This window comes from Lithobates pipiens, unplaced genomic scaffold (genome assembly GCF_037356315.1).
Source record: "Lithobates pipiens isolate NorthernLeopardFrog02 unplaced genomic scaffold, aLitPip1_a1.2 Scaffold_22, whole genome shotgun sequence".
Lineage (NCBI taxonomy): Eukaryota > Metazoa > Chordata > Amphibia > Anura > Ranidae > Lithobates > Lithobates pipiens.
In genome coordinates, this window is record NW_027507784.1 from 318,678,628 (window position 1) to 318,692,794 (window position 14,167).

General features: G+C 43.1%; 1 protein-coding gene across 3 annotated transcripts in view; it reads left to right on the forward strand.

Annotated features, from left to right (window-relative positions):
* Positions 1–14,167, forward strand: part of UBN1 (ubinuclein 1) — a 60,461-nt gene that overhangs the window by 8,479 nt on the left and 37,815 nt on the right. For 2 of the 3 annotated variants that reach the window (XM_077449451.1, XM_077449450.1), the window contains exons 3-4: positions 3,931–4,014; positions 10,700–10,795. In XM_077449451.1, the coding sequence (XP_077305577.1) occupies positions 3,931–4,014; positions 10,700–10,795 (180 nt within the window). Of the gene's footprint in view, positions 1–3,930; positions 4,015–6,401; positions 6,596–10,699; positions 10,796–14,167 lie in introns of those variants that run through there. The other variant, XM_077449452.1, reaches the window with a different exon arrangement.

Consider the following 14,167-nt stretch of genomic DNA (forward strand, 5'->3'; position numbering starts at 1 on the left):
TAATTGTGTACAAATATTCAAATGAACAGCTGTATTGATCATTCATGATAACATGGTACTATATTCAGGAACCATTGACATTGACTGCATAGATCAGCGTATAGCTGAAGTATGAATATACCGAAAATTGCGCTATGCCCAGAGAGCTAGAACCCTCAATATTTTTGGGGTAGTAGAATCCGATCTTGTGTAGACAATGGCAGTCAGTATTTAATAGCTGTATGTGCCTTGGTAGCTTTAACAGTCCAGCATGGAGATGGTATATCGTATCACTGAGGGCTTGCCTGACAAACAGTTCAAAAACGAGATAGAAAGATAATGCCACACCACGCTTATTAAATTGTAATGGGGATGATGTATTTCTTCATGGGCACTGCAGTTCAGCTATAGGCAAATCCTAAGTATATCCTCATGTTGGTTGCGTCGGCTCAGTGAAAAGCAGCAACTAGAGAGACAGCCATTGGTACGTCAGGTCATGGGGCCCATCAGTGAACGTACCTTGAACTCATCCAGTCAGTTCATGCAAGCAGAGCGACTCAAAGCTGCGCGTGCCTTTTGGAGCGCAGAGTGGGGATGGCACTGCCAACGTTCATTATTCAGCTATACGCTGATCTATGCAGTCAATATCATTGGTTGCTGAATATAGTACCATATGATCAATGAGTGATCAATACAGCTGTTCATTTAAATTTTTCTACACAATTATTGTAACAGTCCTGAATCAGATATGCTCTGTGTGGACTACCTTATTGTTTAAATCACTACAACAGCTCCAGTCATTCCCAGCTGGTTACGCATGTATGCGCGTGGGGCCGGGGTTTGGCGCATTTGTGCGACAACGTTGTCAACCTTTTATTAGTAGTGTTTTTAATGGGGGTACTCTGGGGGGTTATCCCACTAACATGGTGGCATCTCACCCCAGCGTTCTTTTCACATTACTGCTTGTGTCCTCAACCAAACTGTCAAACCATCAAATGGCTGGTGTCATAACTGATCACATGTGCAGCACCACGGCAGTTGCAGATCAAACAGAAACAGTTTCCTTGGCTGTAAAGGATAAGGGGGGTTTAGTTCCGCTTTAAGGCTGTCAGCAGATCGGCCTCTACAAACTTGGCAGTGCCTGAAAATGGAGAGCGACTGAGCATGTGCAGAGCGGGGTGAGACAGTGCATTACTGGATTGCACACAGTATAGACACTTATTTTTTATGTTTTACATAACTATACCTGCAAAAGGGGCCAGCCTGAAGCGATAGCTGGACTTAATTTTCTGACTAAGTTCCACTTTAAGCTCAGTTTTGTAAAGCTTGCTGATAGGCAGGGTTTTTAGGCCAGAAGAGATCCTAATCGTCTCTTTTGTCATAAAGGCCCCTCTCGCAAGAGTAATCTGGTCAGGTCTGCCTGTCAATTTTTCAGACAGACCTGATTGGTTAGTTCTGGTCCGCTTCGGACTTGGTCAAGTGTAAAAGGACAGCCGGTCCGTTTACACCCAGGCACCCATAGAGCTGGGTGGGCTCGGTCTGTGTTTGCACTGTATAAACTGAGCGGACATGGACCTGTCATCCGCCCAGTCTGCTCAGCAGGGGATCGGCAGACCGATCAAAAGAAGACTAACAATGTACAGTCTGTTTGTATAGTTCGGTGATAACCGGCAAGGGCTGGGTCCAGGAGTGGATCATAAAAAGCACTTGGATGGATGACGGTTGGTTTAATAGTTCCCTGGGGCCCATTTTAACAAAATGTAGTGGTCAAATTCTTTTTAATTCTTTAAATTCTTTAATTCTTAGAATTTTTTAGTGGGTACATGTAAGAACAACTTACAAAATGAAAAAGATATTGTGCCTCGCAGCATTGGTTAACGGTCAAATAACCTTTGACCATTTGAGTATAATCCTCCACCTCAGCGGTGTCTAACATCCCTTTAATAGATGTTTGAACGTTATTTTGGAGATCGAACAAAAATTGGTTGGCTAATGGGACTTTTAACGTGCCAAAAACCCCTCATGGAATATTACCGACAAAGTGATGTAAAATTTATGAATTTTATCCTAAAATTGTATAATGCAAAAATAGACATGACCGCAAATATTTCCAAACAAACAGTATGTGTAGGTATTAAAGTGCATCCCCTATCAAGATAGAATAATATCTCTATATTATAGCATAGATGCAGCTATGGGCACCAATGCCAGTACAGAAGCAAGCTATAACTGACGCATTTCGCTTTTCAGCTTCTTCAGAGGTTCTCTTAGAAGGAGGTTAAGTTCACTGTATTTGATTGAAGAAGAAATATACCAAAACTGAGGCACTGAAATCTTCCACCAGTGCGTTTGTAAGATGAACGTGATGTCTGTCCCCATCAGGCAGATCTAAAGCCAGCCAAAGAGAGCTGTCCTGGAAGCCATTAGTGATCCCATATGAGGATGGGTAGAAAAGGCTGATTCAATCACCCTATTTTTGGCCAGATGAGTCTGGGAGCAGACTCCCTAGTATATCCACGGGAAACGGTGATATCAATGGACAGATTTCTATTGCTGAGGTAAGCGGCTAGATCTGAGAAATGACACGGTGTCGATAAAGTCAGCTACAGATTTTGCTTCAAAAACATCCAGTGCATCCATCCATGTAATAAGGACACCCTCATTCTGGAGATCCTTGGCGTAATGGCGATTATATATACTTTGACTTGCGTTGACACTAGTTGGCAGTTGCTACAGCACCCATTTACTTTTGGACCATCTCCAGGAATGTGCACAATGAGAATATTCAACGCGATCGGTTTATCGATGATGGTTTTTTAAGCAAACGTTTATCAACGTTTTTTTAATGTGTGCGCACTATATTATAATATCATTCTGCCCTGACCTGACATGTTACACCGCTGTGTATTTTTTTTATTTTTATTTTTTTGCAACCTGCAAGGCAGTGTCCTAATGTGCTAGTTTGCATCGCACCTTACCTTAGAACAAAGCCCTCCAGCAACACGCTGTCACCGTTGAAGGTGCTTCCATCTTCACTCGGTCTTTCTTCTGGGTTCATGGACTCCAGCTGTGTGAGTGGCCGTAGCCGCGATGATGTCACTCCAGAGTATGCCTGCAAGAGCAGCTTTATGGCACAGGACTCTGAAGGAGCGGCCTGGGTGGCCGTTCCTTCAGCGCGCATGCACTGGTGAGGTCACCAGCTGAATCTACAGTAAATATCTCCTAAACGTGCACCATTTAACAGTACCTATAGGTAAAAATGATTCATGGGCGTTTACTCCCACTTTAAGCTTGGCCCTTCTGCAATTTCCTGGGACATGTCGCACATCACAGGAAGCTGCAGGACCAATCTGACAGTGGGAGCAATGGGGTGCAGGAGGTCAGAGCCAGTGTCACGTCAAATAGGGTCTGCTGTGTACTGCGCATGCACAGTACACAGGACAAGCAGATTCCGAATATATCCAAAAATGAATGGTGCCTGAGTCCAGGTTCAAGCTCCACCATCCAAGTGGACATAGAGTTAGAATAAAAAGAGCCAAGCGAGGCAGTGCCTGAACCCTGGCGAGCGGCCCTCTAATATGTGCAGCCCTATGTCCACTTGGATGGTGGGGCTTGCACCTGGACTCAAGATGGCGGTGTCAGGGATGCAAAGAACCGGTCAGGGTGATGACAGCGCTGGACTCCTGAGCTAGTGAGTGTCTGTTGTGACGTCAGCAGCTGCAATATTTGGAGCTTCTGCCTTTTTAATTTTAATAAAAACTGGAGCTCCTCTTTCATATTCGTAAAAAAAAAAAATATATATATATATATATATATATATATATATATATATATATATATATATATATATATATATATATATATATATATAATTTTTATTTTGAAGCCTAAGTTTATATAAGACTGGTTATACTATCATTCATTATGTTTTCTCTTGTTTTCCTTCTTCAGAAGAAACATTTCAATCCATTTGATGACGAGGAAGCGGAGAGGAAGGAGGTGGAAAGCTTAGCTAGGAAATTTGAAGAGAAATATGTAAGTGTCAGTGTTACAATATACAATATTAAACAAAACTGCATTAAAGAATTAGAATCGGACTAGGCAGCCTTATCGGGAATTATACAGATTTATTTATCCTTTTTTAGTAGATGACTGAAAGAAAAATTAAATCACACAGCCAGTCCATACCCTCAACCCATGTTAAGCCAGGAGTTATAGGAGTTATATTTTCTTTCATTCAACCCGGCCGGTTGAATGGAAAAAGTGACAGCTCTTATCGGAGCCGCTGTCCTAAATATCCCAAGTTAGTACAGAGATTTCCCCCACTGAGCTGTTATGTAATCGTAAAGGGACAGCGATCTCCCCCACCAGAACACTCCGATCAGTGGTCTCTGCCATTGGCTGAGAGCACTGATCGGGAGTCGGTCGGCTGCTGGTTTTCCAAAATGCATGTCCGACAGAAGCCAGGCCAAGCACAAGCAGCTGGCATTGGTCAGACAGGGTGCCATACACACTGGCGAAATGTCGGCTTTTTTACTGGCTTATGTCTCCTGACATCCAGTCTTTAGAGACTAGCCAATCAATTAAATGTAATTTGTAATAATTCATTTCCCGTACAGCTATTGCAACCTGCAGAGAATCTTCCCAGATCAATGTTGTTGTTGTTTTCGAGGATATATATGGGGCCAACAGTTTGCACAGCACTTTGAAGGAAGTAAGACAAATACAATTCAAGATCATAAGTCTTTATTGGCCCGGTTCTCCACTCAATAGACACATCACTGTGGGTGATTTATAAAATGTTGGTATAGCCTTAATGCAGCTATACCACTGTTTTTCTACTAGTCTCCTCCAACACATTGCTTTGTGCTTTATAACTGTGCTTTGCCCTTCATTTCCAGCACACATGGCAGCATGTATTCCTCCCTATGTCCGGCTACAACTAGCTTTCAGCAGGCTTACTTTCCAGACGTTGACTAGTATATTGATACAAGTGAGATGTGCTTTTGTCTCGGCTCACCTCCTCTCAGTGAAACCCTATCTGTACCCACGTGTGCAGATTTTGGTGTTCCATACGGTTTCCACTCTGTTCCAGACGTATTGAGTTTACTATTTTACATCTGTATCTCTACTTGCCTCTCGCATCACACCTGTAATTGCAGGCCTCATTTACACTTGCTTTGCTCTCTTAGGCCTCATTTAGACTTGGGGCTGGGGGGCGCCAACCGCCTTCTCAAAGTGATTGTAAAGGCAGAAGGTTTTTTTTTTTTTAACTTTATTGCTTTCTATGCATTAAGATAGAAAAAAAAAATTCTGCGTGCAGCAGCCTCCCTCATACTTGCCTGAGCCCATCTCTATCCAGCAATGTTGCAGGAGAGACTCTCCTCATTGGCTCAAGCTGCTGTCAAATTTAGTGAGCCAATGAGGACAGAGAGGGGGCGTGGCCTAGCCAGGGCTCTGTGTCTGAATGGCCACATGGAGCTGCAGCTCGAGTGCACCCATAGCAAGCTGCTTGCTGTGGGGGCACTCATCGTGGGGGGGGGGGGGGGGGGCGCAGGAGCGCCAAAGAGGAACCTGAGAAGAGGATTGCTGCTGCTCTATGCAAAACCAACTGCACAGAGCAGGTAAAGCAACATGTTTGTTATATTTAGGCAGAAAAAAACAAGATTTTAATATCACTTTAGGCTGCGGACTGGGATAGTTGCATTTCTTCCTCACTGCCTGTCAGTAGCCTCTGGAGCACCACCCGAATGTGGATTGTGCTTCAGAGAGGAGGGAGACTTGGATGCATGTCTAAATCTACCCCTAAAGTGGTTCTAAAGTCTTAACTGTTATTTTTCCCTAAAGTGTTACTAAATCCAGGCCCCTGCATTCACTATATGTGGTCTTCTACAGTACATGGAAATGCAATACCTTTTTTTTTTTTTAGTAAATATAAACTGATAAATCCCTTTTCTCATCAGAAGTATAGAGCAGTCTTGTGATTTCTATCCCGGCTGAGCACCGATTAAAGCTTATAGGAGGGATTTTCATTCTCCTCTGTCCTATAAGGCCTCGTGACCTCCGACCCTCTGTCTGGACAACGCTGATTGGCCCTGTGCTGATCACATGCACCCTCCCTCAAAAAAAGAGAAAAAAACTCTCTAGCAATACGCACCAATCTGAGCATGTGCAGAGTGACTCCAAGTGACTGTACTATCAGGAGATGGATTGGGGACAGTAAAAAGGAGGATCAGAGTAGACAGGATAAATCTGCCTTTTTACACAATGCAGAGGATTAACCCCTTAGGTTTCAGTGAGTATAACCAGCATGCTTTACTGCATATACAGACTGATTTTACTGTTGTGAGTTTAGTAACAATTTAATGCATTCCCTGCATCAAGGTTAAAAAGAAAACCTCACTAACTGTTCCCCCGATAGGCTCCTACTGCTGTCAGTCAAACTCCTATGAGAAGGGAGCAGGAACGTGGCTTACCGGTGCTGCGTGTCTTTGGATGCACACATCCTGGATTGGGAGCATGCTCACATGGGTGCCCCCATAGCACACAGCTTGCTAAAGAGGCACATGGAGGAAAGAGGAGTGGACAGCACCAGCGGGGGACTGCCAAAGAGCAGGTAAGGGACCATTCTGTGCATTCTCATTGCACAAAGCAGGTAAGTATAACCTTGCATAGGGGAGATACATATACAGAGAGATAAGATTGCTGCACACCCAGGATAAGGTATAATGGGAAGGTTCCCCCAAAGGTGTTTTTTTTTTTTTTTTTTTTTTAGCAGCGAAGTATGTGAATATCACAAGATTCAAGAAAGAGATTTTAATACAATTATTTAATTTGTTTATTAGCAATTAAGCTGTAATAAAACATGAAAGTTAAAATATAAGCTCGACACAGGGTATACCCATGAGATGCAAATATTAAAACATGAAAAGATATTTGAGTGGGCCCCAGCGTGTGACTCCTTGTAAGTCGCATGGAGTGGGGTTCATTTCTGCCCTTGGTGCCCTCTGACTTGTTGGCGTGCAGAGTTGTCTGTTAGTCTTTGTTTTGGGAACCTTTGGTTGGGAAGTCCACTCCATACATATATAGTTAAAAGTATATGCAACAATCATGCATTTTTTTTTTTTTCATTCGACATACTAAATGTGATGGTTTTCTTTACAGCAAATTTAACCCCTGAAGAAGACCCCAATGAATCGGGTCGAAACGCATTAATTTTTGTCTTGATTGACATATTTGCTATATAAATGCGGTATATCTTCATGTTTTAATATTTGCATCTCATGGGTATACCCCGTGTTGACCTCATATTTTAACTTTCATGTTTTATTACATGTTAATTGCTAATAAACTAATAATTTTTATAGTTGCCTTCCTTCCTTCCTTCTTGAAAATACATATGTAAAAACATAGAGGACATAGGGGATTTATGGCATTTTTATTATAATTTTTTTTTTTTTTTTTTTTATTCCTAATTGCGGCAAGCTGGATTTTTTTTTTTATTGTAACTGCGATATTGCGGCGGACAGATCGGACACTTTTTGACACTATTTTGGGATCATTGACATTTATACAGCAATCAGTGCTATAAAAATGCACTGGTTACTGTGTAAGTGTCGCTGGCGGTGAAGGGGTTAAACACAAAGGAGCGATCAAGAAGTTAATTGTGTTCCCTCAGCATGTTCTAACTGTAGGGGGGGTCGGCTCACTAGAACATGACAGAGATCACAGCTCCTGATCACTGGGAGCAGTAGATCCCTGTCATGTTGTTTACATAGGCATCTCCCTGTTCTGCCGCCTCTGTGCCATGATTGTGGGCCACCGGCGGACATAGAGCCACCGATGACGGAGTGACATACGGGTATGTCGCTTTGCGCACCTGTGCCATTCTGCCGACATATATCGGCGTGAGCCGGTTGGCAAGTGGTTGACCACTTCACCCCCAGAAGGATGTACCTGCTTAGTGACCAGGCTAGTTTTCCGATACGACACTACGTTACTTTAACTGACAATTTGCACGGTCATGTGACTCTGTACCCAAATAAAATTGATGTCTTTCCCCCCCACAAAAGGAGCTTTCTTTTGGTGGTATTTGATCACATCTGAGTTTAATTTTTGCGCTATCAACAAAAAAAGACCAACAATTTTCAAAAAAAAATATTTTTAACTTTCTGCTATAATACATATCCCAAAAAAAAAAAAAAGTAAAAAAACAATTTCTTTAAGTTTAGGCCAATATGTATTCTTCTACATATTTTTGGTAAAAAAAAATCCCAATAAGCTTATATTGATTGATTGGTTTGCGCAACAGTTATAGCATCTACAAACTATGGGATAGATTTGTGGACTTATAATTTATTTTTTTTTTTTTAACTAGCAATGGTGGTGATCGCCGATTTTTAGCGGGATTGCGGCAGACAAATCTGACCAAACCTAACCACTTTTTGGGGACCAGTGACACCAATACGATCAGTGCTAAAGTGCACTGATCACTTTATAAATGACACTGGCAGGGAAGGGGTTAACATCAGGCATGATCAAAGGGTTACACGTGTTCCCTGTTGGTGCTTTCTTACTGTGTGGGGGAAGCACTGACAGGAACAACACAGATCACTGTTCCTAATCACTAGGAACAGCAGATCTCCATGTTGTCCCTCGCCAGAACAGGGATCTGCCTTGTTTACATAGGCAGATCCCCATTCTGCCTCTCTGTGAAGCGATCCCGGGTGGCCGACGGACATCGGGTCCACCCCCACTATTACATGAAACGACGTACAGGTATGTGATTTCGTGCAGTATATATGCAGTGGGTGGTCTTTAATTGGTTAACAAGAAAATTGCCTAATATCACTTTAACTACTTTAATACAGGGCACCCCCCCCCCCCCCCTTTCATCCCAGGACAATTTTCAGCTTTCAGCGCTGTTGCAATTTGAATGACAATTACTCGGTCAACACTGTACCCAAACTAAATTTTTTTCATTTTCTTCCCACAAATGGAGCTTTCTTTTAGTGGTATTTGATCACCCCTGGGGTTTTTATTTTTTGCTAAACAAACTAAAAAAGACTAATTTTAGAAAAAAGTTTTTCTTTGTTATAAAGTCTTGTTTTCTCCTTCACTGATGGGCACTGATGAGGCTGCACTGATATGTAGAATTGATGGGCACTGATATGCAGCACTGATGATGAGGTACTGACAGGTGTTATTGATGGGCACTGATTGGCATTGTTGGTGGCACATATGATTATCAGCACAGCCCCATCAATGTGCTTATTATGAGCACAGACCCCCCTCTGACAGGGAGAGCTGCCGATCGGCTCTTCCTGACGGCGCAAACCGAGAAAAGTCTGCGCTGTGATTGGTCACAGCTGATCACGTGTTAAGGAGGCTCCTTACTACAATCGGAGATGCGGAGTGTCAGAGTGACACACAGCACCACGGATCTTCATGCTCCGCACACCGGCATGCATGTTATCCTGCTGGACGTCATATGACGCCCAGTCAGGATAACTGAACCACCGCCTGGCTGTCTTTCTGCTCTAGGCCAGGCGGAAAGTGGTTAAGAGTGATTCACATTTAGATCGCTCTTAGAGCATTTGAGAGATTGTTTCACCTTCTCTCGCTGCCTGTTTTAACCCAGCCCCCCCCCCCCCCAAATGCTCAACAACCGTATTGTGTGTGGTAGCAAGTCGGTTGCAACGCAGCCCCATTCATTTGAATAGGTCGTGTTTGGTGGCGGAAGTGCCCGCGAGCATGACAGGAGATATAATTCCTGCAACGACACAAATCTGGGTGTACTTCTACAGGACTTTGAAACAAGTGATTTTTTTTTTTTTTTCCATTTATTTAAAAGCTGATCTCCGGGATAAGCAAATATGCTATAAATATAAAAGTCATGTGTTTTCCTCCTTGAATTTTGGTGTGCTTTGTGTATTTCTTCCAGATCTGTGCTGTAATCCAGTGTAAGACCTCTCCTCTGTATAAAGACCACTCACTACCACTCTTTTGTCTTTGTGCTGAAAAATACTGCTAAGATTGAGTCACGCATGGAAATCCTATTGTAGCATCGTCCTTGGTGCAGTGCTCCCGGGGGAAAGAGAGGACCGTCCTTTCTCATTAGATAAACATCTGAGTTGTATTTGAAAATTTCGAATGTTGTAATTATATCCCCTATTGTAGCCACTTATCACTGCCAGAGTCTGCTCAGTCTGTGCACATGACCTTGAAGTAATCTGCTCCACCGACCTTGGACTGTCTACCACCCACTGATTTACAGTGAGCAAGGATAGATTCTCTCCAGTCATTTAAAACACGTGCCGAATAAGTGTAACGCAAACCTTTACCAGTTCAATCTTTAAAGAAAAAAAACGAATTCTACATATTACCTTTATAAATGAGCCCTTTAAATAAAAATTAAGGCAGTACAAATTTTAAATATAAAAACATATTTCTCTTTCGTTCATTGACAGACACAGCACTCCATTAGTCAGAACCATAGGATTATACTGCCCCCTACAAGAGTAGTGTCCTACTCCTGTAGGGGTCGGTATAACCCTATGGTTCTGAATAATGGAGTGCTGTGTCTGTCGATGAACAAAAGAGAAACTGATTTTACGGTAAGTCAAAAATCCCATTTTGTAAAGCAACTGTAGGCAGCCAGGACAATGTAAACGGTGTGCATTGTATCAATTTTGACGTGTGTGTGTTTTTTACTTTCCAGAGCAACAAGAAGAAGAGGAAAGACCGCCTGCAGGATCTCATAGACATGGGCTACGGCTATGATGATTCTGACTCCTTCATTGACAACTCTGAGGCTGTAAGTAGCTTAGACTCGTTTGTACAAAAAACCTGATCTAAAGATCCCCTCTATGCAGATAAAAACGCACATTGTTGCATCTCAAGTCATATAAATACCAGTTGCTGTCTCCATAGGGGTGTGAGATTAAGAAGCAGCACAATGAGCCAATCGATTGTGTGCTGACAAGAAGCATATGGGGGAGGAGGAGAAAGCAGATTGACAGATGACCTCCTCACTGTGCTGCTTCCCCCTTCACTGTCCAGTCAGACTGGGGGTGGTGGGTCCATGGTGACCTGGGCTCAGAGCATTGGGTTTAAATAATGCTGGCCTCTAATTAAGCCCTAATTTGTGTGAATATTCACTAAACTTGAGGGATATGCCATTTTCTTCTGTGGACACAGAAAGGAGTGAAACCACTGGAGGTAACAAGACAGACAGGTGTGCTTCTCATCTTCATCTCATCTTCAAAATTGCTTATTTTTTATTTTTTCTTCCCCATAGAGATATGTTATGTGATCCTCCCTGGGGATCTGCGTTACCGGAGATGCCACTAGAATTCCTTTGTCATTTGACAATTACTGCAGCTTCCTAATCACTCTCAGGGGAGTCCTCGAAAGAAAAAACAAGTTAGATGAGAGAAGGAGATGCTACAGCTATGGAAAGCATGCAGTTATAATAACATTTTGAAAGGTTACGTTCTTTGAAACTAAAGTTTTTAATGTGCTTATAGTTTACCTTCCATGGAAACCCCCCCCCACCCTCTGAAATATCTCCTGTAGCATGTTCTTTCTCTGACCATCTCTTGGAGCGTGTGCCCGTCAGTCCCTGACCCTCTCTTGGAGCGTGTGCCCGTCAGTCCCTGACCCTCTCTTGGAGCGTGTGCCCGTCAGTCCCTGACCCTCTCTTGGAGCGTGTGCCCGTCAGTCCCTGACCCTCTCTTGGAGCGTGTGCCCGTCAGTCCCTGACCCTCTCTTGGAGCGTGTGCCCGACAGTCCCTGACCCTCTCTTGGAGCGTGTGCCCGACAGTCCCCGACCCTCTCTTGGAGCGTGTGCCCGACAGTCCCCGACCCTCTCTTGGAGCGTGTGCCCGACAGTCCCCGACCCTCTCTTGGAGCGTGTGCCCGACAGTCCCCGACCCTCTCTTGGAGCGTGTGCCCGACAGTCCCCGACCCTCTCTTGGAGCGTGTGCCCGACAGTCCCCGACCCTCTCTTGGAGCGTGTGCCCGACAGTCCCCGACCCTCTCTTGGAGCGTGTGCCCGACAGTCCCCGACCCTCTCTTGGAGCGTGTGCCCGACAGTCCCCGACCCTCTCTTGGAGCGTGTGCCCGACAGTCCCCGACCCTCTCTTGGAGCGTGTGCCCGACAGTCCCCGACCCTCTCTTGGAGCGTGTGCCCGACAGTCCCCGACCCTCTCTTGGAGCGTGTGCCCGTCAGTCCCCGACCCTCTCTTGGAGCGTGTGCCCGTCAGTCCCCGACCCTCTCTTGGAGCGTGTGCCCGACAGTCCCCGACCCTCTCTTGGAGCGTGTGCCCGACAGTCCCCGACCCTCTCTTGGAGCGTGTGCCCGACAGTCCCCGACCCTCTCTTGGAGCGTGTGCCCGACAGTCCCCGACCCTCTCTTGGAGCGTGTGCCCAACAGTCTATTCCAGTTTATTTATTTATTTTTACTTCCTCTGACCACCAAGTCTGAGGTATTGTATACTCCCACTGATGCTGGGGTATTTTCCACTCTCACTGGCCACAATTCAGCCCCCTAAAGCAGTGTTTCTAAACCTTGTTTCAGTCGAGGCACGGTCCCATTGATGTCAGTTGGGACACAGCAGCTGCTCGGGAATGCACAGGTGTTCCGTACATTCTTGTGCAGTCCTATTCATGTCACTAGTGATGCAGCAGCTACAAGGACACAGCCACTGCTCCCAACTTGACATCCATGTGGGTGCGTGTCCCTGAACTCACACTGTCTGTGTTTGGGCCCATGCACCTACAACCACGTGGACGTCCGATCTGTCTTTGCAGCTGCTGTGTCCCATTTGACATGAGTAAGACTACCTGCACAGGGATGCACAGAATACCTGTGTATCCCGGTGCAGGTAAACATGGCCCTCCATTGGCGTATGCCTTGGCACACCCCACTGAACGAGGTCTTAGTAGGAATTAAGCAGGAATTGCGTAAGTTATAGTGTTTGTGTGCAAATAAGGCTTTAAGGCTTTTAGTGTTATTTTTTTTTTTGTGAAAATAGTGATTTGATAAACATTTGCGCAAATATTGCGGGGCCTTAAAAATCAGGAGGACCTTCTTTTTATTCTACTGGTCATGTGCTTTCAGAAAATATATGGTTGGTTGGGGGGTCTTTCACAAATTTTTGAATGCTGTAAGGGAAAAATGAAAATTATATTTTACGTTTTTGAGTCTGTTCGAATTTTCACCATTTTGCAAAAAAGGCACAATTTAAAATTTACAAATATTTGTTATCGATTAACTCAACACAGGATAAGCTTTTGTATTTAGCAGGGATTTTGTAAAATTGTGTGTTTTTTATTTATTGCAAAAAATGGTTTTAGTGTATTTTTAGTGACAATATTGTTTTGATTAACATTTGTGAAAATACCGCAGGGTCTAAAATAAAATCAGTAGTGCCTTCTTTTTATTCTAGAGGTCATATGCTTTCATAAAATATATAGTTTTGGGGGTCTTTCACAAATTCTGAATGCTGTAAGGGGAAGAATGAAAACCTTCAGATCTTTCGAGAAATTTAAATATTTACATTGTTGCGTACGTTCGATTTTCACCATTTTGCAAAAAGGTGCAATGTAAAATTTTTAATTTTTAATTTATTTTTTTCTTATTTACTAACTCCGTTTAGGTTAAGCTTTTATATTTGGCAGGGCTTTTGTCAAATTAGCTGTATTTTTTTTATCTGCTAATAATGGTTTTAGTATATTTTTTGCGACTATATTGTTTTGATAAACATTTGAGCAAATACCACAGGGTCTAAAAAAACAGTAGCACCTTCTTTTTATTCTAAAGGTCATTTTCAGAAAATGTATGGTTTTTGGGGGTCTTTCACAAATTATGAAAGATGTAAGGGAACAATGAAAACCTTCAGATTTTTTTTTTAAGAAATTTGGACTGTCTGTTCAATTTTCAGTATTTTGCAAAAAGGTGCAATTTAAAAGTTACAAATAATAACTCAAAACAGGTTAAGCTTTTATATTTAGTAGGAATTTTATAAAATGTCCTGTGTTTTTTTTTTTTATTTGCTAATAGTGATTTTAATGTATTTTCAAGTAAAGTATTGTTTTGATAAACATTTTGCGCAAATATCATTTTGTGCCCTAAAAATCAGGTCATGTGCTTTATATATGGTTTGGAGGGGTCTTTAACAAACTG